Raw genomic sequence first — 23,363 nt, 5'->3', positions numbered from 1 at the left:
CGCTAGCATTCGGGCAAGTCCCGCCTTCTGAGTTGGGATTGGCTGAAATCATGTGGTTATAGGTCGCCATCCAATGAAAAAACGTTTAATTGTAGTAAGAGCCAATCCCGGGGCTTCTCTTTGAATACGGGTGGTAAAAAGTGTCGGACACGTGGGTTGAGTGTAGGACTGCCTACAGTGGTCAGGGGTTCTGCTTACTATAGTGTACACTACTATAGTATACTGATCTGATCTGATCTATCAGCTTCATCTCACACCAGCCAATCAACCCAGTCACTGAGCAACTGGAAGGTAAGATTTGTTCCTAATTTAATATTTATTTTAAAGAGACTTAATAGAGTAGTTTAATGCTTTTTCCCCTGGAGCAAAAAGAATGTCTTTATTGACACTAAATTAAAGTTGACCTACACTTTAAGTAGTGCAATACTTTCTTTGCCCATTCATTAAAATTGCAACTAGTGTCACGTGATCAAACCCTATCCCTCTTGAGGTTCTGTAGAAAAGGCAGGTTTCTGTGTAACTGAGTTAAACAGACTCTTATCAGGGAACTAAACCCTCCTGATTAGTTTGTGATCAATGTGCAGGCTGTGGTGCAACACTTTGGTGGGTCTGTTTGACCCTGAGTTCATTCTGATTTTCTCTGCACATTTCTGTGGACTTCTCAGTTGAAAACCTCATAGAATCACTTTCAGAGCTGCAAAAACGTGTGCTCGTTCCATCCAGCCAAACAACACATATTTACTTCCCTATGAAAAATATATACTCATATGTATGTGGAAGAGATGAAACTGATACTGAATCCTTAAATTTCACCTGATATTGATACTCCTCTGATTTTCTTTTCCATTTACAATTAGTAAGCTTTAAAATTGTGCACAGATCCCCAATGGCTCAAGCTTTTGTTCTTACATAGACAGTGCAAAGTACCTTTCAGGAATCAATCATCAATTGGGCCAGAGTCCAAAAAAATAAAAATGTATGGATCCCAAGCCAATAGCCTATAGCAATACCTGTATGGTTTCGGTCCAAGCCCATTCTTCTTACTGAGCATGGAAGGATTCATCGAGTATTATGCCATCAGTTTCTTGATTGATTTAATCTAACTGATTATTGGATAGGGTTTATACAATGTGACAGCAGTGAAGTGTGTTTAGAAGGAACGACAGACTGGTTAAAGGTGGATGTTGGATTGCATCAAGGATCGGCTCTGAGCCCTTTTCTGTTTGCAGTGGTGATGGACAGGTTGACGGATGAGGTCAGACAGGAGTTTCCGTGGACTATGATGTTTGCGGATAATATTGTGATTTGTGGTGAGAGTAGGGAGCCTGGAGAGCTGGAGGTACACGCTGGCGAGAAGGGGAATGAAAGTCAGTAGGAGTAAGACAGAGTACATGTGTGTGAATGAAAGGGAGGACAGTGGAGTGGTGCGGTTGCAGGGAGAAGAGGTGGGGAAGGTGGAGGAGTTCAGGTAACTGGGGTGCAAAGTAATGGTGAGTGTGTTAGAGAAGTGAAGAAAAGTATTTGTAGTGATTTGTAATATGTAATATGTAATATGTAATTTGTATTTTTAAGAGTGAAAGGGAAAGTTTATAGGACTGTGGTGAGACCTGCGATGTTGTATGGTTTAGAGACAGTTGCAGGGAGAAAGACAGGAGGTGGAGCTGGAGGTAGCAGAGCTGAAGATGCTGAGATTTTCATTGGGAGTGATGAGGATGGACAGGATTAGAAATGAGTTTATTAGGGGAACAGCGCATTTGGGACGGTTTGGGGAAAAGGTGAGAGAGGCGAGATTGAGATGGTTTGGACATGTGCAGAGGAGGGACATGGGGTATATCGGTGGGAGAATGCTGAGGATGGAGCCACCATGAAGGAGCATTAGAGGAAGACCAACAAGGAGGTTTATGGATGTGGTGAGGGAAGACATGCAGGTAGTTGCTTTGATAGAGGCTGATATAGAGGACAGAGATGTATGGAGACAGATAATCCGCTGTAGCGACCCCTAATTAGAGCATCCAAAAGAAGAGGAATTGTATACCCTATGGTGTGACTAAATTTTACTTCTGGTCAGTTCATGAAAGACTGGGAGATGAGCTAATTGACCAGTCAAACATGGTGATATATGGGATTCGGCAAGTTGCTCACTTTGTAAGGCTGTAAGAATATTGAAACTGTATCTATTACCACTAGCATATATGTGGACAGATGTATAGTAATTCAAAAAGAGCAGATGAGTGATCTAGTCAGGGAAGAAATGCAAGCAGAGTTGAAAACAACACAGCTCTTCCACTCATAATACACAATATGCTAAATCTTATAAACTCCTAACACAAATACACTTATTTCATGTAAGTAGTTCATTCCCAGTTGGAATTTGATTACAAGTTTCATTCATGGTTTTTTCCTGCCACAGTCTCTAATACATATAGATGATTTTTGAATGTAGTTTTGTTTTTTTCTGTGTGAAAACTTCACCTAGAACTTTTGTTTTTGCTTATTATACAGATGTTTAGTTGAATTCCATAGACCAAGGAATGATCCTCATCGCGCTAAACCCTCTATATAGATAGCCTTATACATAACTGGAAAAGCATAAAAAGCAAAAACGTGTCAAAGTAAGCACGCAAGGGCATTTGGTGGCAACATATAGTGATAAAATAATTGTTCTTCTTCTAAATGATCGTATTCGGTATTTGCAGAATTAGAAATGCATCATGTTTGGCTTAAATAGCAGCTTTCAGTGGTAGGTGTGAATGTATTTGGTGTGTAAAGGATGACCGATTCATCGGTTTTGACAATTAATTGCCCCCTTGGTTGAACTATAGCAAAAATACATAACGTTTGTTTTACCGGGTTGCGTTAAACAGAACGACAGCAGCATCTACAGGCGAATTACAAACGCCACACGCTGTTTATTTAGACTGACTTATTTTTTTACTTTTATAAAAATTTATTTGGACTGTTACTTTTTGCTTTAGTTTGAATGCATGTCTTTTATTTTCTTCTATATTTATCAATATATAATATATTCATATTTAATATGCACATTTTCATGATTCATTACTGTTTATTTGTTTATTTTTGTAATAAAGTTCAGTACTATTTTTCATGGAATGTTTTGTTTGTTTGCTTTTAAATCAAGTGTCCATTTTAGAAACTATCACTTGATTTACGATTTTTGAGTACGATCCAACCTAGCTATTGGTATCGTTAAAATCTGTCGACCTCTGCTATCGTCCTGTGAATGTATAAAAACACTCAAAATTGTCCATCGTTTTCCCTCTTTAAGGTCTTAATAAAGTGCCTTTGTTCAACATGAAACTATCAGCTAGAGGTATTGTATTTGAGTTGGTTAATTGTAACTGTGTGTGTGTGTGTGTGTGTATTTTGACAGGATTATGTCAGTCCTGCAGTTCTACAGGAGGACAGACGATGAAGGTGGGCGGAGCCTTCAGAGAGTCAAACAGCTTTATCCTCAGGTCACCATAACCACTGAATTCTGCTATAATGTGGAAGTAAATGGTGAGACAAAAAAAAGAGGACGATTATATTTAATTTTTGGTTGATGGTGCAGTGGAGCATGTCTAGCCCACTTACAGGTTTATCTGTTTTTCCTCCCTCAGGTGCTGACTGTATAAGTTGGGAGCAGACGGACATCCTGCGCTGGTTATTTGCTCCTCCTCAGTCTTCAGGGCTGTCTGATGAGCCCGCTCTCAGAGCGACTGTGCCAGGAGAGAAACTTGTGGAGATTGGCCCCAGGTATACAAAGACTGTTTCATTAACTGAACTCAGTACTGTTTATAACATCAGTAGTGCACTTGGAGCAGTATCAGCATAAGCAGTGATCAGTATTGTAAACCTAATTTTTTGCTTTTTGCTCCTTTTTACAGACTTAACTTCTCTACTGCGTGGTCCACAAATGCCGTGTCCATCTGCCAGAGTGCAGGCCTGAGTCAAGTGACAAGGGTTGAGCTGTCTCGCAGGCATCTCATCAAGGTCTGCACAACTGCTTCACGCCCTGAGATTTTCATCACATATTAATCAGTGAGGCCTGGTTGGGATGGTGGAAAAGAAAATACACCCTTTTTAAAAAATTATTATTATTTCTCAGGGCAAACATAGCAAGTGTGTGATCTTTAAAAAAAATTCATAAACAAACAAATAACCTCTATGGACACAACAAACAACACAACATATTTTATTTTTGAGTGGAAGTACGACGTCTTATCCAATGAGCTTCTATTACCTATCAATCCTCTTTAATGTAGAATAGTGAATTTCTAATTGTTTGGAAATGGCTTTATAACCCTTCCCAGATTGATCATCAGCAAGAATTTATTCTATAAGGTCATGGCTAATGTCCCACCCAAACACCAAAGTGGCAGATCTTCACCTGGTTGCTAATTAATCATGTAATGACTGTGTAAGAAGGATAGGGTGTACTTATTTATTTCCGTCTGATTTCTGAATTGTAGTTCACGTTTTAGAGGGGAAAATGACTGTATATTGAAATGTTTTTAGTTACCTGAGGCTCTATTTGTTAATAGAAGTTGATGCAGACCATGTAATTGATAGAAATATAGTCTAAATAATATTAACATAATATTTTCAATAAGAATTGAAAACGGGTGTACTTTCTTATTTAGAGACGCTGTGTGAGTGTAAGAGAGAGAGTTCATGTGACTAGTGTGATTTACATTATAAGCATATTGAGCATTTAACCCCTTAATCCATATTAGTTAAAATAATCTGTATTTTGAGAAAAATATGTATATAACAAAAACATAATTTTTCTGATGAAGGATGAACTGCACGAGCTGAGTAAAGATGGAGAGATGGAGAAGTTAATCAGCCTTTTGTATGACAACATGACTGAGTGTGTCTACACCAAGCCCATCACATCTTTCTCTGTGGACATCCGGCCTCAGAAAGTTTTCGAGGTTGACATAATAGGAAAAGGCCGTGCCGCATTGGAGAGGGCCAACGATGAGCTTGGTGAGAAACGTGTCATATAAAGTGCAGTGATGTGTAAAGATATTTTTTATAACTAGTAGAATATTATTCCAAAGAGCAGCAGATCGAGTCCTGGTTGAGAGGGTGAAGATTAGAGACACATGACTCGGCATAATTGGAAGAAGCATAGCTGTCACAGGATGAGAAGTGATGGAGTATTATTAGGTCACAAGATATTGTGTGTGTGTGTGTGTGTGTGTGTGTGTGCATGAGAGTGAGTGAGTGTGTGATAGACACACAGTCACATAATGAATGAATGTTAATGGAAAAAGTAGGTCAATGCTGTTTTATATGTGTTGTCATGCACAAGGATTTCTATCTGTCTGTCTACAGTTAGTGTGAAATCACACAATCAACATTTACAACAAACATGATATTGTGTTAATTTCTTGTTGTCATAAATGTTGATCTTAAAATACACAAACTAACAAGAAAAAAAATCAATATAACATATATTATCCTTTCCTTTTAATATGATCCTGGTAATGTGTGTGTGTGTGTGTGTGTGTGTGTGTGTGTGTGTGTGTGTGTGTGTGTGTGTGTGTGTGTGTGTGTGTGTGTGTGTGTGTGTGTGTGTGTGTGTGTGTGTGTGTGTGTGTGTGTGAGACCAGGACTAGCATTTGACTCCTGGGATTTGGACTACTACACTGCATTGTTCCAGAGGGTGAAGAGAAACCCAACCAGTGTTGAATGCTTTGACTTGGCTCAGTCTAACAGGTGTGTGTAGGTTTATGTATGTCAAAGGCTATGAACATTTCATGAGAAAATATTTGGAAACAACTAGTTTAAAGTCTTGCATCAGCAGTTTTTTCCTAAGTAGTAATTGTGGAAATCACATATATATTACACAACGATTACATATTCAATTACACATGGTCCTAAAGATATGATGGTTCAACTTATGATTTTTCGATTTTACGATGCCAATAGCCATATGACAAAATTGTTAAAATATTTAGTTTCGTGCAGCAGGCAAACGTAGAAGCATATGCGCCACCAGGGGAGTGGTAGCTCAGTGGTTAAGGTGCTGGGTTACTGATTGGAAGGTCAGGGGTTCAAGCCCTGGTATTGCCACTCTTGGGCCCTTGAGCAAGGCCCTTATGACCCCTCTGTGCTCCAGGGGCACTGTATCATGGCTGACCCTGTGCTCTGACCCCTGCATCCAAACAAGCTGGGATATGCGAAGAACAAATTTTACTGTGCTGTAATGTATATGTGACAAATAAAGGCTATTCTATTCTTCTATTTTTTTATTCTATCCACTCACCTACTTCCATTTGAAAGTTTGGAATTGGAGATAGCCTTATAACCCTTCCCAGATGGATCAGTAGCTAAAACTTGTTCATGGCTGAGGTCCTTAATCAGTATGTGGTAGTATAGTGTAATTTGTTAGTGGCTTAACAAATTACAGAATATTAATCCATCCTGATTGCCATTCTATAAGACTCCTGGGTAGGTTACGATCTTTTCACGTTTTGATGGGGTCATCGCAGCACCTCACCATGGTAATTTGGGGACTACCTTTATTTTAATCAGTTAAATACAAAATTTTCCCTCTAAAATCCCTGACAGCGAGCACAGTCGCCACTGGTTCTTCAGAGGTCGGATGGTGATTGACAGAGAGAAACAGAAGGACACTCTGTTCAGCCTCATTATGGACACTCAGAAGCACAGCAATCAGAATAACGTCATCAAGTTCTGTGATAACAGCAGGTGAGTGAGCGAGAGTCAGACTGCCAGCATGATAGCCTCATTAAGGCACTCTGAGCTTGACATCACTTCTGTGTGTGTGTGTGTGTGTGTGTGTGTGTGTGTGTGTGTGTGTGTGTGTGTGTGTGTGTGTGTGTGTGCATGTTTGTGTGCACAGTGGTATTAAAGGCATGGAGCTGGAGTGCATGTTCCCCACTGACCCTGCTCAGGCCAGCTGCTATGAGACCAGACACACCACCAGACACGTCATCTTCACCGCAGAAACGCACAACTTCCCCACAGGTCAGAGTACAAGCACAATCTTTGCTTTGTAGTGGTTGCAGATTGGGAGCAAAATTTAAAAGCCTGCTTTTTTTTATAGGTACATTAAAAGCTGCTTCAGTATATTGCTAAAATATTTGTAAAGAAAAAGAACATATCAGACTTTTAAACATTTATACACAGGCTACAAAATATCATTTTCAGGTTTTAAGGCTGAAAAGTAGATTAATACTGAAGGTAGATGGGCTCGGTGGGATTGGTTATTGATGTGACACATCACTGGTCACAATTGAATTCATTACACTAAAGGTTAAATGTTTTTAGATTTAAAGGAAAAACATATCCACTTTCTCACATGCAAATTCTCTCGTTTCATGCAAATTCACCTAAAAAATAAATCCCGCGCACACATTAGGGAAGGCAGTTCCATAACTACTCCTATTAATCCCTGTGTTTTACATCGTAACAGCGTAGTTTGTTATGGGAAATATAATAATTGTACTGGAAATGACAATATGTTGCACGTGTGTTGCACGTTTTGATGCACGAGGTCCCTTAAAAGAGCCCTGAATATAATGTACAGGTAATGTACACCAGTCGTTAACGTGCCTGCTGCCACATGCATATGTACTGTATTGTTCTGCTTAACTAAATAATGTACAATCTAGGCAATGTCACAATTTACGATATATTCAAGTTACGATGTAATCATCAGAAAGCGTTTCCATCGTAACTCATGGACCAACTCTATTATATTCTAACCGATACAATCTCGTGCTCATTTTCATTTATTTATTTTTGCTGTACTTGAACTCTAGGTGTGGCTCCTTTTAGTGGAGCTACAACAGGTACCGGTGGAAGAATCAGAGATGTACAGAGTGCAGGCCGAGGTGGACACGTGATTGCAGGGACTGCTGGGTACTGTTTCGGTAACCTTCACATTCCAGGTGGGTCTGGTTTTTAAAATGCGCCATCGTTATTGTAGTATGCGGTGCAAAACTACCAGACTCTGAATGAGTGTTTTTCCCCCACCTGCCATCAGGCCACTCAACTTACTCACCTACTGACTCACCTTTCCGATCTTGTCTTGTGCTTTAACCAGACTAGTTATGTGCTATTTATTTATCATCATCATCACTAGTGCACTTTATATTTATCACAGATAGTTTGCATTCTTGGCACTTGTGCACTAAACCTTACAATGTGAACATTTATTGTGCAATAAGCAATAATATTGTGCAATAATACTGACCTTTTTTTGTGTATGTGTGTCTATTGTGTTAACTATGTTTATTTGTTTATTAGGATTGTCTGCTGTCTGTTGTACTGTCTATAGTTTTGGCTGCTGATTGTTATGTCACTTCTACACATTGGAGCCTCTGGAGAAATGCAATTACATTCTGCTTTGCACCTTACTTCCTGGCTGAATAACAATAAAGTTCTCTTTGACTTTGACTTGATAATAGTCCCCTTATTCTCTTGGACATTTCTGACTGCAGGTTTTGCCCTTCCGTGGGAGGAGGATGGTTGGGAGTACCCTTCCAGCTTTGCCCCTCCTTTGCAGGTGACTATTGAAGCCAGTAATGGAGCTTCAGACTACGGGAACAAGTTTGGCGAGCCAGTGCTAGCAGGTATAACGTGGTGTGTCTTAGCTCAGTGCTAAATTTACAAAACTGGTTAGCAGTTTGCTTTTATTCCTAGTAGAAATTTAGTTTTTTTAATTTCCTACTTTCTTTGCTTTGATGACTCAAGGTTTTGCCCGGTCCTTTGGAATGCGCCTTGCCAATGGTGAGCGTAGAGAATGGATCAAGCCAATCATGTTCAGTGGCGGACTGGGCTCTATCGAGAAGAATCATGTGAAGAAGGAGAAAGCGGAATCGGGTAAATCAGAATCTCAGAGCAGCTCAGGGATCATGCTGGTAAAATCGTTTTGTTATGCTTCCTGATTTTGCATCGGAATATGAAAACGTGCCGAATGCATGAATGAAGTGAGAAGAGTCATTTTGTTCTTCTCCTGTCCTAGAGGTTAACGTTTCTCTCTGGCGTTAGGTATGGAGGTGGTGAAAATAGGAGGTCCTGTGTATAGGATTGGTGTCGGAGGAGGAGCTGCATCGTCTGTACAGGTAGATATTGATGTAAATCCAATCAGGTTTTATATTTAATGATTCGAAATACAAATCACTAAGTCTGTTTTTGTGTGTTTTATAGGTACAGGGTGATAACTCCAACGATCGTGATTTGGGTGCAGTGCAAAGAGGAGATGCTGAGATGGAGCAGAAGATGAATCGGGCTTTAAGGGCCTGCCTGGAGAGAGCTGAAGGAAATCCCATCTGCAGTATTCATGACCAGGGTGCAGGAGGCAATGGTAATAAGTATATTATTTTAATAAGCATTATTATATTAACTCTGTTTAAAACAATTACAGTTTTAATAGCACAGCCCTGTTTAATTCTGATTTGAGGGACTTTTTTTTATATGAATGCGATTTATTGCCACATTCTAAAAAAAAAAGGTAAAACGAAGATTATGGGGTTAAAGTCGTAGCGATATGAGAATAAAGTCATAATATTTTGAGAAGAAAGTCGTCCTCAAGTCATCCTCATAGTCTCTTAAGAAACAACGTCTCGTCTTCGAATAGCATGCAGATGTAACCACTCCGTGCTGATGCGCCAAATGACAAAGAATTTCCTTATTGCTAAATTTTAACCTAATAGTATTTAACCAAATTTTATGCAAAACAGCAAAATGTTTCTTGCCATTATATTAACATTTTAATCTCAGATTACTACGACTTTATTCTAAAAATATTTCCATTTTATTCTTAAAATATTTCACTTTTTATTCTTTGTGGTTTACTTTTGAGGAAATATTTATTTAGGATATTTCGAAAGGCTCTCCATTATCAGTAACAGTATGAATTTACCAGTGTGGGAATGTCTTCAGTACTGAGGGCTTCCTGGCTTGTTTGCAAACTAAAAATGTAATTATTGCTTAACTATTTACATGAGATCATCTTACTTTCAAATATAATCCGTGTACATTAAGAGTATCTGCATTATCATAGGAATTCTGAATATGTTCTATACTCCAGGAAACGTACTGAAAGAGCTGAGTGAGCCTGCTGGAGCGATCATCTACACCAGCAAATTTAAAGTGAGCTTCAAATTGCTTGAAATTTGTATGTGGATATAAAAATGTATCCTAGACAAGTTCTTGTATACACCTATAACTAATGATCCACTTCTTTCTTTTGCAGAGAGGTGATCCCACCCTGAGTGTTTTGGAGCTGTGGGGGGCTGAATATCAGGAGAGTAATGCTCTGTTGCTCCGCCCATCTGACCGGAGTTTTATAGAGCGGGTGTGTCAGAGGGAAAAGTGCCCCATTGACTTTGTGGGCAACATTACAGGTGATAGTAAGGTGGGTGTAAAAGCTGTAATATATTTACTATATGGACAAGTTTGTGGACAGAACATTTTCCTTTTAACCATCCAATTCCTTTTTGCAGTTACAATAACTTCATTCTTCTGGAAAGATGTTCCACTAGATTTTGCAGTGTGCTTGTGAGGTTTTGTGCTGATGTAGGTGAGGTGAGGAGGCCTGAGGTACAATTATTCCAAACGTTTTCGATAAGGTTGAGGTTAAATCTTTATAGTAGGCCACTCAAGATCTTCCACTGCACCCCATGTAAAGCATATCTGCATGGAGCTGGCTTTGTTCACAGTGGCATTGTCAAACTGGAACAGGTTTGGGTCTCCTAGTTCAAGTGAAGGGAAATTTCAATGCTACAACATCTGAAGGCATCCTATACAATTGTCAAGTCGAGTCAAGTCATATTTTATTTATATAGCGCCTTACAGCAACCAAAAGGAGCACAAGGCACTTTCCAGTAAAAAATAACAAAAATAAAAAATAGACAGTAGACAATAAAATATAAGAAATATATAAAAAAATATAACTTAACAGTAGACAATAAAATATTAAAAATATAAAAATATAAGAGCAAAAGAGCAAAAACTCCAATTCCAAAAATATTAGAACAGAGTAAGTCACTTAATATTTGGCTGCATTTTACCAACTATCCAAATTGTGAGATTTATTTATTTGTGTTGCGTTTTTAGGCTTGTGATGTAGCTTTTTAATTTATAATTTTTTTAACTAATCCTTTTTTTTACATCAGGAACTGAAATGCAATGTCGTTATAGCATATTGTTTGTAGAATTTTGAGGAAAATAATGAAATGAATCTATTTTGGAATAAGGCTGTAACATAACAAAATGTGGAAAAACTGAAGCGCTGTGAATGCTTTCCTGATGCACTGTATATAACGCTTGATTGATGAGTTTGTTTGCTTTGGATCATGAGCAGATCCTTTCCTTTTCCAGATCATGGCTTAACATCATTTTGGAAGAGGTTAATCTCTGTTTTCTGAAATGTTGTGGCTCATCTTTATATTTCTTTGCAAATTCTATTCTGGCTTCTTGATTGTTACTTTTGATAAATAGTTTGTGTCTTGTGCTGAACTTTATATATAGCAAAATATTTTTTCACTTTTAAAGGGAAAATAACTAATTAATTGTTGATGACTAATTAATTGTAAATTAGACTGTGGTGTTTATATATATATATATATATATATATATATATATATATATATATATATATATATATATATATATATATATATATATATATAAATTATATGGGCATGCCCATATAAAACCACTTCAAACATCTGCATGTTTTTTCCCTGTAGATTGTTCTTGTGGATGATGTCTCTAACGGTAATGGGACTGGTGGGCGAAACCCTGTGGATCTAGAACTTGATTGGGTACTGGGAAAGATGCCTCAGAAGGTACGAAGCAGGTTGAAACATTGTGAAAAAAATTAATGGTAAAGAAATACAGGTTATTTATCTACAGTTGCTGGTAATGCCTCAGCAAGAAACAACAGTCATCCATCTTTTTTTTTTTTCTCTACTACTTCATTGTTGTTGTTGGTTTTTTGCAAGATATGTTTAATTATGTCAGAATAATGTATGAAAATAATTTAAATGAAAAAGAGTAAAATATTCAAATGCAATATTAAAAGGAATCTCCTGAGGAAAGGAAAAGGAAAAGTGTACCTGATGTTATTGTGAAATCTATTATTCTGTATTAATCTCTTCCTTTCTCTCTGTGTCTCTGTAGGAGTTCAGGCTGGACCATGTACCTTCCTGTCTGCAACCCCTTTCTCTCCCTCCAGGACTTTCAGTTTTGCCTGCTCTCGAGAGAGTTCTTCGACTTCCAGCTGTAGCCAGCAAACGCTACCTCACAAACAAGGTCTCCTAATTTCCCATATTGTCCCTAACTTAATATACACCTTACCACTAAAAGCCCACTAGTTAAGTATGCCTTTTTTCTACGAACAATGGACAGCTTTGGAAATACAGAGTGCCATCTAAGAATTATTGGCCCCTTTCTAAAATGTGAATAATTACAGATAGGCAAACAATAAAACATGCATTTTAAGTAACATTTAATTACAGTGATACTAACAAAAATATGTAGTGAAAAATAGTCTGTCCTTCATGCAGAATAGTGTAAGGACCTTTATATTCCCAGGTTTGTGCATGTGGACTCCCCTTTTTCTTTCAGACCATAGTTTGATTGATTTGCAAGTTTGTTTTGCTGTTCATCATATTTTATGTATGGCCCCATTAAAACCTCCTGGCAGAGGGAGCCAGACTTTGGCCTTTAATATCCCGGTTCTATGCAGAATTTATGGCTCGATCAATTTTCATCAGAACAACCAGCTACAAAACTGATTACAGTATGCCAGTAAATGCATGGTGAAGGTCACTGCTGATTTTATTTAATTAATTAATTATTTTTAGTGGGGAAGAGAAAATAGTTTTTTCTTATGCATGCCATTTTGATTATCAATTGTGAATCATTTATTTCATTAAACTTGTTTTCATGAAGTGTGCTAATAAAATACTCAGACACAATTTTGTGTGTTTTTAAGGTGGATCGCTCTGTGACTGGATTGGTGGCACAGCAGCAGTGTGTAGGACCCCTTCACACGCCACTGGCTGATGTGGCTGTGGTTGCTCTATCACCATTTAGCCTCAAGGGCGCTGCTACGGCGATCGGGGAGCAGCCAATTAAAGGCCTGGTTTCCCCAGCAGTTGGAGCTCGAATGGCTGTGGGCGAGGCCCTCACTAATCTGGTGTTTGCACGTATCACTGCTCTCAAGGTAAAATCTTGGCCTGGTGGGTACCTGTTACTTTAGCAGGGACTAGGATTGGGGGCATTATGGTGGTGTGCATTAAATGAGGGAATTATAGAATCTGTCACTTCAGATCAACTCCGCCATTAGGTTTGCACAAGCCAGTACACAGTTAGTGCCTTTTCCAAGCCTGGATAAATGGGGAGGGATGTGTTAGGAAGGGCATCCAGTGTAATACATGTGCCAAATCAAATATGCGGATCACGAATCAGAATTTCTTAATGAATCTCGTCGAGGCCCGGGTTACCAACGATTGCTACAGGTATTGTTAGCCAACAGGTTAAAAACAGGTGGAAATTGGGCTACTGTAATTCAGATCAGGAAAAGGAGAGGAGGAAGATGTCTGCAAAGGCAGCAGGGAGAAGAGGAGTGTAGGAGGGTGAAGGTAAGGGTTGGTACTTTAAGTGTTGGTACTATGACGGGTAAAGGGAGAGAGGTAGCTGATATGATGGAGAGGAGAAAGGTGGATATGCTGTGTGTTCAGGAGACCAAGTGGAAAGGGATTAAGGCCAGGAACATTGGAGGTGGGTTTAAACTGTTCTATCATGGTGTGGATGGAAAGAGAAATAATGTAGGGGTGATCCTGAAGGAAGAGTACAGTAAAAGTGTAGTGGAGGTGAAGAGAGTTTCTAATAGAGTGATAAACGTGAAGCTGGAAGTTGAAGGGGTGATGATAAATGTCATCAGTGCTTATGCTCCACAAGTCGGCTGTAAGATGGAGGAGAAGGAAAGATTCCGGAGTGAGTTAGATGAAGTGGTAGATGGGTAGATGGTTTACCTAGGAAAGAACGATTGGTGAATGGGGAAGACTTTAATGGGCATGTAGGTGAAGGGAACAGAGGAGATGAGGAGGTGATGGGTAGGTATGGTTTTAAGGAGAGGAATGTGGAAGGACAGATGGTGGTAGATTTTGCTAAAAGGATGGAAATGGCAGTGGTGAATACGTATTTTAAGATGAAGGAGGATCATAGGGTGACGTATAAGAGTGGAGGAAGGTGCACACAGGTGGACTATGTTCTATGTAGGAGATTCAACCTGAAGGAGATTGGAGACTGTAAGGTGTTGGCAGGGGACAGTGTAGCTAGACAGCATCGGATGGTGGTCTGTAGGATAGATTTGGGGATGAAGAAGAGGAGGAGGAGTGTGAGGACTGAAAGAAGAATAAGATGGTGGAAACTCAAGGAGGAAGACTGTAGTGTGGGATTCAGGGAAGAGGTCAGACAGGGGTTCGGTGGTGGTGAAGAGGTGTTGGATGATTGGGAAACTACTGCAGAAGTGATAAGGGAGACAGCTAGAAAGATACTTTGTATGACATATGAAAAGAGAAAGGAAGACAAAGAGACGTGGTGGTGGAATGAAGACATGCAGGAGAGCATAAGGAGAAAGAGGTTGGCGAAACAGAATTGGGATCAGCAGAGAGATGAGAAAAATAGGCAGAAGTGCAAGGAGATGGCGCAGCAGGTAAAGAGGGATGTGGCGAAAGCCAAGGAAAAGGCATATGAGGAGCTGTATGAGAGGTTGGGCACTACAGAAGTTAAAAAGGATTTGTACCGATTGGCCAGGCAGAGGGACCGAGCTGGGAAGGATGTGCTGCAAGTTAGTGCAATAAAGGATGGAGATGGAAATGTGTTGACTAGTGAGGAGAGTGTGTTTAGAAGATAGAGGGAGTATTTTAAGCAGCTGATGAATGAGGAAAATGAGAGAGAGCGAGAGAGAGAGAGAGCGAGAGAGAGAGAGAGATGGTATAAAGAAGTGGATAGGATTAGTAAGGATGAAGTGAGAGCAGCGATTAAGAGAATGAAGAGTGGAACGTGATTGGACCAGATGACATACCGGTAGAAGCATGGAGATGTTTAGGAGAGATGACAGTAGAGTTTTTAACAGGATTATTTAACAAGATTTGCCTGAGGAATGGAGAAGGAGTGTGCTGGTATGATTTTTAAGAACAAGGGAGATGTCACACCATGAAGTTATGGGAAAGACTTTGAACATGGGGTATATCAGTAGGAGAATGCTGAGGATGGAGCCACCAGGAAGGAGGAAAAGAGCCAGGCCAAGGAAGAGGTTTATGGATGTGGTGAGAGAAGACATGCAGATAGTTTATTTGAAAGAGGTAGATGTAGAGGACAAAGTAGTATGGAGACCGAAAGAATATTTTTTCTAGCAAATTATTGCAGTCGTTTTATAGAAGTTTATCTTCTTGCATATCTGAAGGCTTAAACAGTGTATTAGATTTTTACTTCCTGTCTAAATCTCAAGTCAAGTCAAAAAGCTTTTATTGTCACAGATTGTTGTACAGATCAGTCACAGGGTGTGTGTGGATGAGATTTAGTTCAGTTCTATGTTGAGAAGCCTGATGGCTTGAGGGAAAAATCTGATGCACAGTTTGGATGTGAGGCCTGAATGCTTCGGAACCACTTTCCAAGGTATTAGGGTGAAGAGTGTGTGTGAGCGGTGTGTGGGGTCGTCCACAATGCTGTTGGCTTTGCGGATGCAGCGTGTGGTGTAAATGTCCATGATGGAGGGGACAGAGACCCCGATGATCTTCTCAGCCGTCCTCACTATCCTCTGTAGGGTCTTTTGCTATTCAAAACTGTGCAGTTTCCAAACCAGGCAGTGGTGCAGCTGCTCAGGATGCTCTCAATTGTCCCTCTGTAGAACATGGTCAGGATTGGGGGAGGGAGATGAGCTTTCCTCAGCCTTTTCAGGAAGTAGAGACGCTGCTGGGCTTTCTTGGTGATGAAGCTGGTGTTGAGCTACCAAGTGAAGTTCTCCGACAGATGAACACCAAGAATGAATTTGGTGTTCTTGACGATCTCCACGTAGGATCCTTCGATGATCTCTTTAGTTTTGTCGACATTCAGACACAGGTTGTTCGCTCCACACCAGGATGTTAACTGGTGCACCTCCTCTCTGTATGCTGAATTATCGTTTTTGCTGATGAGACCCACCATGGTCGTGTCATCGGCAAACTTCATGATGTGATTCGAGCTGTGCATTGCTACACAGTAGTAAGTCAGCAGAGTAAACAGCAGTGGTCTGAGCCCACAGCCCTGAGGTGCCCCAGTGCTCAGTGTGGTGGTGCTGGAGATACTGTTTCTGATCCGGACTGCCTGAGGTCCCCTAGTCAGGAAGTCCATGATCCAGTTACAGAGGGAGGTGTTCAATCAGGTGCTGAGGGATGATTGTGTTGAATGCTGAGCTGAAGTTATGGACAGCATTTGTACGAGTCCTTATTGTCCAGGTGGGTGAGGGCCAGATAAAGGGTCATGGAGATGGCATCGTACGTGAAAGGTCTTGATGTGCTAATGGCGAGCCTCTCGAAGCGCTTCATCACGATAAGTGTGAGTGCGACTGGACGATAGTCATTGAGGCAGGAGACTGTAGACTTCTTCAGCGTGGGGACGATGGTTGTCCTCTTAAGGCACGTAGGAACAACGGCGCTGCTCAGGGAGATGTTGAAGATGTCCGTAAAGATATCCGCTAGCTGTTCTGCACATTCCCTGAGCACTCTGCCAGGATCGTTGTCTGGTCCAGCAGACTTTCCGTGGGTTAACACTGCATAGACCTTTTCTCACTTCAGCTGCAGTTAGACAGAGCACTGGGAGGAGAGGTGGTCAGGTGAAGCAGGTGAAGTTGTCTTGTAGTTTGTGATTGCCTGGATGCCCTGGATTTTCTTGTTGTGTGCGCACTTTGCCTCTCTGATTGCACGGGACAGTTTGGCCCTCGCTGTCTTTAAGGCCGTCTTGTCCCCTGCGCTGAAGGCCACAAGAACCACAATTCCAACAGATTTAATAATTATGTTACTGGTTTAGACATATTTCTAAAAATTATTTATTTTTCCTGAACATTGTGTGCTTCGCTCAGGACGTAAAGTGCAGCGGTAACTGGATGTGGGCGGCGAAGTTGCCAGGTGAAGGGGCGTGTCTGTGGGAGGCGTGCCAGGCGATGTGTGAGGTCATGGGACAGTTGGGCATTGCTGTGGATGGTGGAAAGGACTCCCTCAGCATGGCTGCTCGTGTTGGCAGAGAAACCGTCAAAGCACCAGGTCTGTGAGGTTTGGCTGTGCGTTTGTCTGAGGACTAGTCGAACAAGGCTGAACTGTTTTCATTTTTCTTTCTTAGGTTCTTTGGTCATTTCTGTCTATGCTGTGTGTCCTGATATCACTGCCACTGTCACCCCTGATCTAGATGACCCGGAGGGCAAAGGTCAGAATACTTATTCAAGCAGTTTAGGACAGTTATTAAGGACACAAATTTATTATCTGAGTGTGTTTTTCTCACTGTCAGGTGTATTGCTGTATGTTCCTGTGAGTGTGGGTAAATACCGGCTCGGTGGCTCTGCTCTTGCTCAGTGTTACAGTCAGCTGGGAGACTGCAGTCCAGACCTGGATCATCCTGATCTTCTTTCAGCCTGCTTCAACACCACCCAGACACTCATCCATGGTAATTTATCACATTTTTTGTGGTATATTTATTTTTTATGATTTCATAAGTCTAATAGTATCTGTGTGTCTATGTGCCTGGTAGATCGTATGCTGAGTGCAGGGCATGATGTCAGCGACGGGGGACTCATTTCCTGTTTGCTAGAGATGGCCTTTGCCGGGAATCGTGGGCTTGATGTTGACTTGCCTTTTAATGGAGTTGGAGGTCAGTATAATGTCTGAATGTCAAAAATATGAAAGCTAAAATTCCCTTTCTTTTAGGATCATACTTTCTTTCGTGCAGTGATGGAGGCTTTATTCTCGGAGGAGTTGGGTCTGGTGTTGGAGGTGTGTGAGAGTGATGTGGAAAATGTGTGTCAGTGGTACACACACACCGGGCTGAGCTGCTACAAGATTGGCACTACCTGTGGCTTCGGACCAGAATCTATGGTGAGGTTTATATATATATAAATTTGTCTGCACAAGTTGTCTGTGTTCCGCAATATTTTAAGATTGAAAGAAGTCATTAATTATATGCTTCTCAGGTAATGTTTAGCAAATGTATTACAAATGTACAGATATAGACAGAATTTAAAATGCAAATACATGTACACACACACACACACACACACACACACACACACACACACACACATATATATATATATATATATATATATATATATATATATATATATATATATATATATATATATATATATATATATATATATATATATATATGGTTTGGCTTTGTAGCCACTTGCCTATGGATGTGCCCAAGCTGCTCCAACCTTAATTAATTATATAAAATTGTAATGGATTGATTATAATTCATTTACAAATTTTATTCCACTTTAGTGAACATATTTTTGAATGACAAATTACTGATTTAAAAGGGAACTGTAAGACTGAAATAATTATTAATCACTTCTTGTTTTTCAGGTCAAGGTGAGCCTGTGTGGACAGGAAGTGCTGCATGAGCGTCTGCCCACTCTCAGGGCCTTATGGGAGAGCACGAGCTTCCAGCTGGAGCGTCTGCAGGCCAACCCACAGTGCGTAGAGCAGGAAGAGCAGGGGCTTTCTGTCCGCACCCAGCCATACCTCAAACTGACATTTGACCCCACTAAAACACCTGTAACAAAAGCGCTGGGTTAGTCTTACCTCCTTCACATTTTTTATTATTGTTTGTGAACTTAAGTCAACTGGAAGTCAAGACCACCTTGATTTTATTTGAAATAATGTCTGTCTTGTAATTTTTCGGAGCTGTGGGCAAGCCTCGTGTTGCAGTCATCCGCGAAGAAGGCAGCAATGGCGATCGGGAGATGTCCGTCTCTCTGTATATGGCCGGATTCGAGGTACACAAACACACGTCTGATTGTTTCAGACAGGATTAGTGATGCTGTAAATCCGAGGATCTTCACTAAAATTCCCAATTGCACTTCATAACTTATTGTAAGGAGCTTTCTGGTTTAGGGAGAGAACAAGGAGAGGCATTTGTCACTAAGGCAGTGTCCACACTAATAAGTTTTTGTTTGAAAACACATATTTGTCTCTCCGTTTTAGCCTCCAAACCCCCCCCCCCCCCCCACCCCCACCCGCTCACCAAAGTGTGGACTGACAGAAAGGCATTAGCAATCAAATTCCACTGTACAATTACAGTGTGCAGAAAAACGTCACAAAATGCACATGTCAAACCTTGAGGTGGATGAGCTACAACAGCAAAAGACCATGTCCACTTTTGCTAGCCAGCTGAGTCTTAATTAGGCACAGACACAACTGGACAAATCTAGCCTAAGAAGGTTCCATCTAGTATTAGAATAGCGTTCCTAAAAAAGTATTCAGAGAGTGACCATGCCCACAAAATTAACCTTCATAAAATCCTCAACAGCTTAAATTTACTTAAAGCTCCTTCTAAACATCAAATTGATTTCATTGTTCTGCAGAAAAAGTAGGAATTGGTAACAATACAATTTCCTTAGTCCGTCAGTAAAAAGTTGATTACCTCAACAACAAAGGAACCATAATGAACGGCCATTCGGTGTCACCTGAATGAGCATAGGTTCTTCCTCATATCGTACCCATACACTGTATCACTCATAAAGAATAAACTTCATTTAAACAGGGATAATTTATGAATTTATATTGATTAATTTATTTCTTTAAGGATGCTTCGGGACAAAGTCCATTGCTTGAGTGCTATAGAAATAAAACTGAATTATGTTGAATTGAAAATAACTCAGTATATCCATAAAATTTCTGTAAATATGCATGCCTTTATTATTTAATAAAATATTAATGCAAAGGAAATACAGTGGAACCTCGGAGCTCGCGGCCTCAGCGCTCGCGATCTCGCATGCTCGCGACTTTCATTCCGACCGGCGACTCTCATTCAGATCGGCTCGTGAGCAACCGCGAGCTGCTCAAAACGCTAGTTTTAACATTTATAATCAAGGTTTATCTCATTAAAATTGTCTAATAATTAAGTGTTATGGAGAGAAATAGTGTTATTTACTCATTTAATTCGATTTCGTATAGTGTTCTTTGGGTTTTACTGGGTTGGAAGGGGCGTATCAAAAGGTCGCGAAAATTCGGAACTCGCGACCGGTCTTGGTCCCTAACCCTCGCGAGCTCCGAGATTCCACTGTACATAGACCCAGAAAAGAAAGTCACGAGTAGGATTGTCATCTGATTATATACACTATATATAACTGCGGTCCTAAAACAACCCTATTAGCATTCAGTTAAATACCTAAACTCAAATCATAGCTCTATAATGTTACATAGAATGAATTCTCTTTTGTATTTCTTAAAACGTTATGCTTTGATATTTTGTTTTTTGTAGGTTTGGGATGTTACGATGCAGGACCTGTGCTCCGGCTCCACGACTCTTGACCAGTTCCGAGCGGTTGTGTTTGTAGGCGGCTTCAGTTATGGTGATGTGCTGGGATCAGCCAAAGGTCAACCAAAATCATACACCCACATACATGTTCACTGAAATGCTAAAAAAATTACAATAATAATAATTAAGTTTTAACTGTGAATTTACAGCTGTTTGTACTGGTGTTGTTTCAAACCATATTTAATTGAGTCCACTTTGTTCTTTGAACACTTTTAAGAGCACAAAAAAAATTAATCCATAATCCGTGCATGTTTTTGTTTATGTAAATTCTGCTTCTTTTGCGCTTAAGAGCCATGTATTATTAGTGTTTTATTGTCTTTTTAGGCTGGGCAGCTACAGTCACTTATAACTCCAAAGCCCGGGAGGAGTTTGAGCGTTTTCGCCATCGTAAAGACACGCTTAGTCTGGGGGTGTGTAACGGCTGCCAGCTTCTGGCTTTGCTTGGTTGGGTGGGAGGAGCACAGGATGAAGGTGAGCATGCAAAACTTAACAATTTGTTTCCATTTTTTCAGTATAAACAGAAATTCTGGTGGGTTTTTTTCTTTTATTTATTTTTTTCCATTTTGCATCCTGCATGGAGATGCGTATAATTCTTTCTCTTTTTTTTTCTCGTGTCTTATATCAGATTCTCATAATTCGTTGCGCTTTGTGTTGTAGGCTCCGAGGTAACCTTGACCCATAATAAGTCAGGTCGCTTTGAGTCACGCTTTGTGAGTGTCTGCATTCTGCCTTCTCCAGCCATTATGCTGAAGGGCATGGAGGGATCTGCCCTGGGTGTGTGGGTTGCACATGGAGAAGGTAAGATGCCATGTTTCATGTGGTCCATGTTCAGAATATTACACTAGCAATAATTTATCCGAATGTTGCAAATGGTATACAGTCATCAACTTTTTTGTCTACTTGTGGGAGAGGGAATGATGCTCCTCACCTTTTCTCGCCATATTAACCAGAGTGAATATAACGTTTCATATACTGCAATCTACTAGATTACACAAAGAGTACTGCATTACTGAAATTTACAGGCGGCCAATGTTTTATTATATAATATTTGTCTGAAATTTTTGTTGTCTAAAATATTAAACGTAAGGTCCCTTTTTCAGGCACTGAAAGGATCAGGGATAGGCTTGTTTTATTAGATAAGATTAGATTCAACTTTAATGTCATTGTGCAGAGTACAATACAGGGCCAATGAAATGCACTTAGCATTTAACCAGAAGTAAGTAAGTAAATAAATCTAATATATATAAATATACAAGTGAATACAATAAACACATTATATGAGTGCAAGTATAAGGTACAGAGACGAGCAAGGATACGAAACAAGTGTATTACAAATAATACAGTACAAGGTGCAATTGTGAAGTTAAACATAGGACATTATTCAAAACAAGGTATATGTGTATATATAATGACCAGGCAACATAACAGTGCAAAAAGGCAACATAAGAGAATGTTATCTACTTTGGATATGTTTTTATTACGATTTGAAAAGAGAGTTTGAGTCCAAAAGCCTATTCGAGTAAACACACGCTAAACTTGATTTTATATTTCAAGCTACATTCCACTATTTCTGCAGTCTCTGTCAATAAAGCAGAACTTCTTCCTGTACAGGTCTGATGCAGTTCCGCTCCCCTGAAGCACAGCAGAAGCTGATCAGTGCATCTCTGGCACCTCTGCGCTATGTGGATGACTCCGGAGCCCCAACCGAGACCTACCCCATGAATCCAAATGGATCTGCTTTGGGAATAGCGGGTATCTGCTCGCCTGACGGGCGCCACCTGGCCATGATGCCCCACCCAGAGCGCACGGTTCTGAGTTGGCAGTGGCCCTGGGCACATGCGCCTCTCAGAGGCTCACTGCGTGCCTCCCCTTGGCTCAGCATGTTCCACAATGCTGCTGTATGGTGTCAGAGTGAGGGGTTGTCATCATAGTGATAATGGATGTGTCTGTTTCACTGTTACATCTGTAGAAGTTTCCTGATTGCTTGTATTGTGGATTGACAAGAGCTAGAAAATGTATACAAATTATATTAACTAGTCTGAAGTAAACTGAAGATGGCTTCATTCCAAGTAAAAAAAAAAAAGTAGTAGATATTTTTCAATATGGTGGTGAAACTGTTTTTGGGAATGTAAGGGAAATAAACACATTCCATATGTTCTTTAGCTCATTATAGGGGTTTTGGAGCTCATGTGTGCAGAAAAGGGTAGACAGCAGCTTCCCTATGATGCAGCATATCCATAATTTGATACTGTGATGTTTCATGTTTCTTTGTCAAAATCCAGCCATGAGGACCAAATTTTGCCAAATGACCATGTGATGTATTGGATTAAAAATGTTAGCATTAATATCAGTATTGTAATCTTATACAGTGATCTTGAAATGGGCTTTTCAACAAAGAAATCTTTTCAACAGCCTTAAAGTTGTAAATCATCGTCTGTCCACCAGCGCATCAGCATTTACTGATGAACTATGACGAGAGCGTTTGGGTGATGGCAATACGAGGAAGCACAGAATTACTTTGACAATGAATTGTTCTCTTTTTCAGAAACTTCATACACCGAAACTGCTTGAATCAAAATAAATGTTTTGTAATATGTGGGATTTGTGAGGATATTGTGATTTATGTATCTTCTAGCTATAAATTACAAGTTTGACGTGACTACAGATGACTAAGTGACTAAGATGGAAAACTAAAATAAACTTTTGATATGAAATAAAGGACAATGGTGTGCGTAGTTAACATAGATGCTGCTTTACCGACTTAAATCAACAATCATCTAGTTTGAAAC

The 23,363-nt window shown here is 40.0% G+C and overlaps 1 protein-coding gene across 1 annotated transcript; it reads left to right on the top strand.

The window, feature by feature from the left end:
• Nucleotides 1-123: 123 nt before the first annotated feature.
• On the top strand, nucleotides 124-23,292 carry pfas (phosphoribosylformylglycinamidine synthase). The gene is made up of 29 exons (XM_083563288.1): nucleotides 124-291; nucleotides 3,392-3,519; nucleotides 3,621-3,756; nucleotides 3,888-3,993; nucleotides 4,800-4,992; nucleotides 5,622-5,727; nucleotides 6,583-6,723; nucleotides 6,878-7,002; nucleotides 7,800-7,928; nucleotides 8,481-8,612; nucleotides 8,734-8,862; nucleotides 9,031-9,104; nucleotides 9,190-9,346; nucleotides 10,073-10,134; nucleotides 10,238-10,399; nucleotides 11,736-11,834; nucleotides 12,169-12,300; nucleotides 12,986-13,216; nucleotides 17,117-17,297; nucleotides 17,374-17,457; nucleotides 17,539-17,694; nucleotides 17,779-17,898; nucleotides 17,977-18,122; nucleotides 18,618-18,825; nucleotides 18,939-19,030; nucleotides 20,518-20,632; nucleotides 20,899-21,045; nucleotides 21,232-21,372; nucleotides 22,186-23,292. Exons 2-29 carry the CDS (start codon nucleotides 3,396-3,398, stop codon nucleotides 22,503-22,505), a joined length of 3,948 nt encoding a protein of 1,315 aa, XP_083419414.1. The 5' UTR covers nucleotides 124-291; nucleotides 3,392-3,395; the 3' UTR covers nucleotides 22,506-23,292.
• The last annotated feature ends 71 nt before the right edge of the window (nucleotides 23,293-23,363 follow it).

The sequence above is a fragment of the Silurus aristotelis genome, assembly GCF_946808225.1.
Source record: "Silurus aristotelis genome assembly, chromosome: 15".
NCBI classification, from domain to species: Eukaryota; Metazoa; Chordata; class Actinopteri; order Siluriformes; family Siluridae; genus Silurus; species Silurus aristotelis.
This window is presented reverse-complemented; position numbering and strand designations above follow the sequence as displayed.

Coding starts and splice junctions, on each gene's coding strand:
- pfas (XM_083563288.1), top strand. CDS start 3,396: ATGTCAGTCCTGCAGTTCTACAGGAGGACAGACGATGAAGGTGGGCGG. Junction 8,613..8,733: donor TGGCGAGCCAGTGCTAGCAG/GTATAACGTGGT, acceptor TGATGACTCAAG/GTTTTGCCCGGTCCTTTGGA. Junction 21,046..21,231: donor GGGAGGAGCACAGGATGAAG/GTGAGCATGCAA, acceptor TTTGTGTTGTAG/GCTCCGAGGTAACCTTGACC.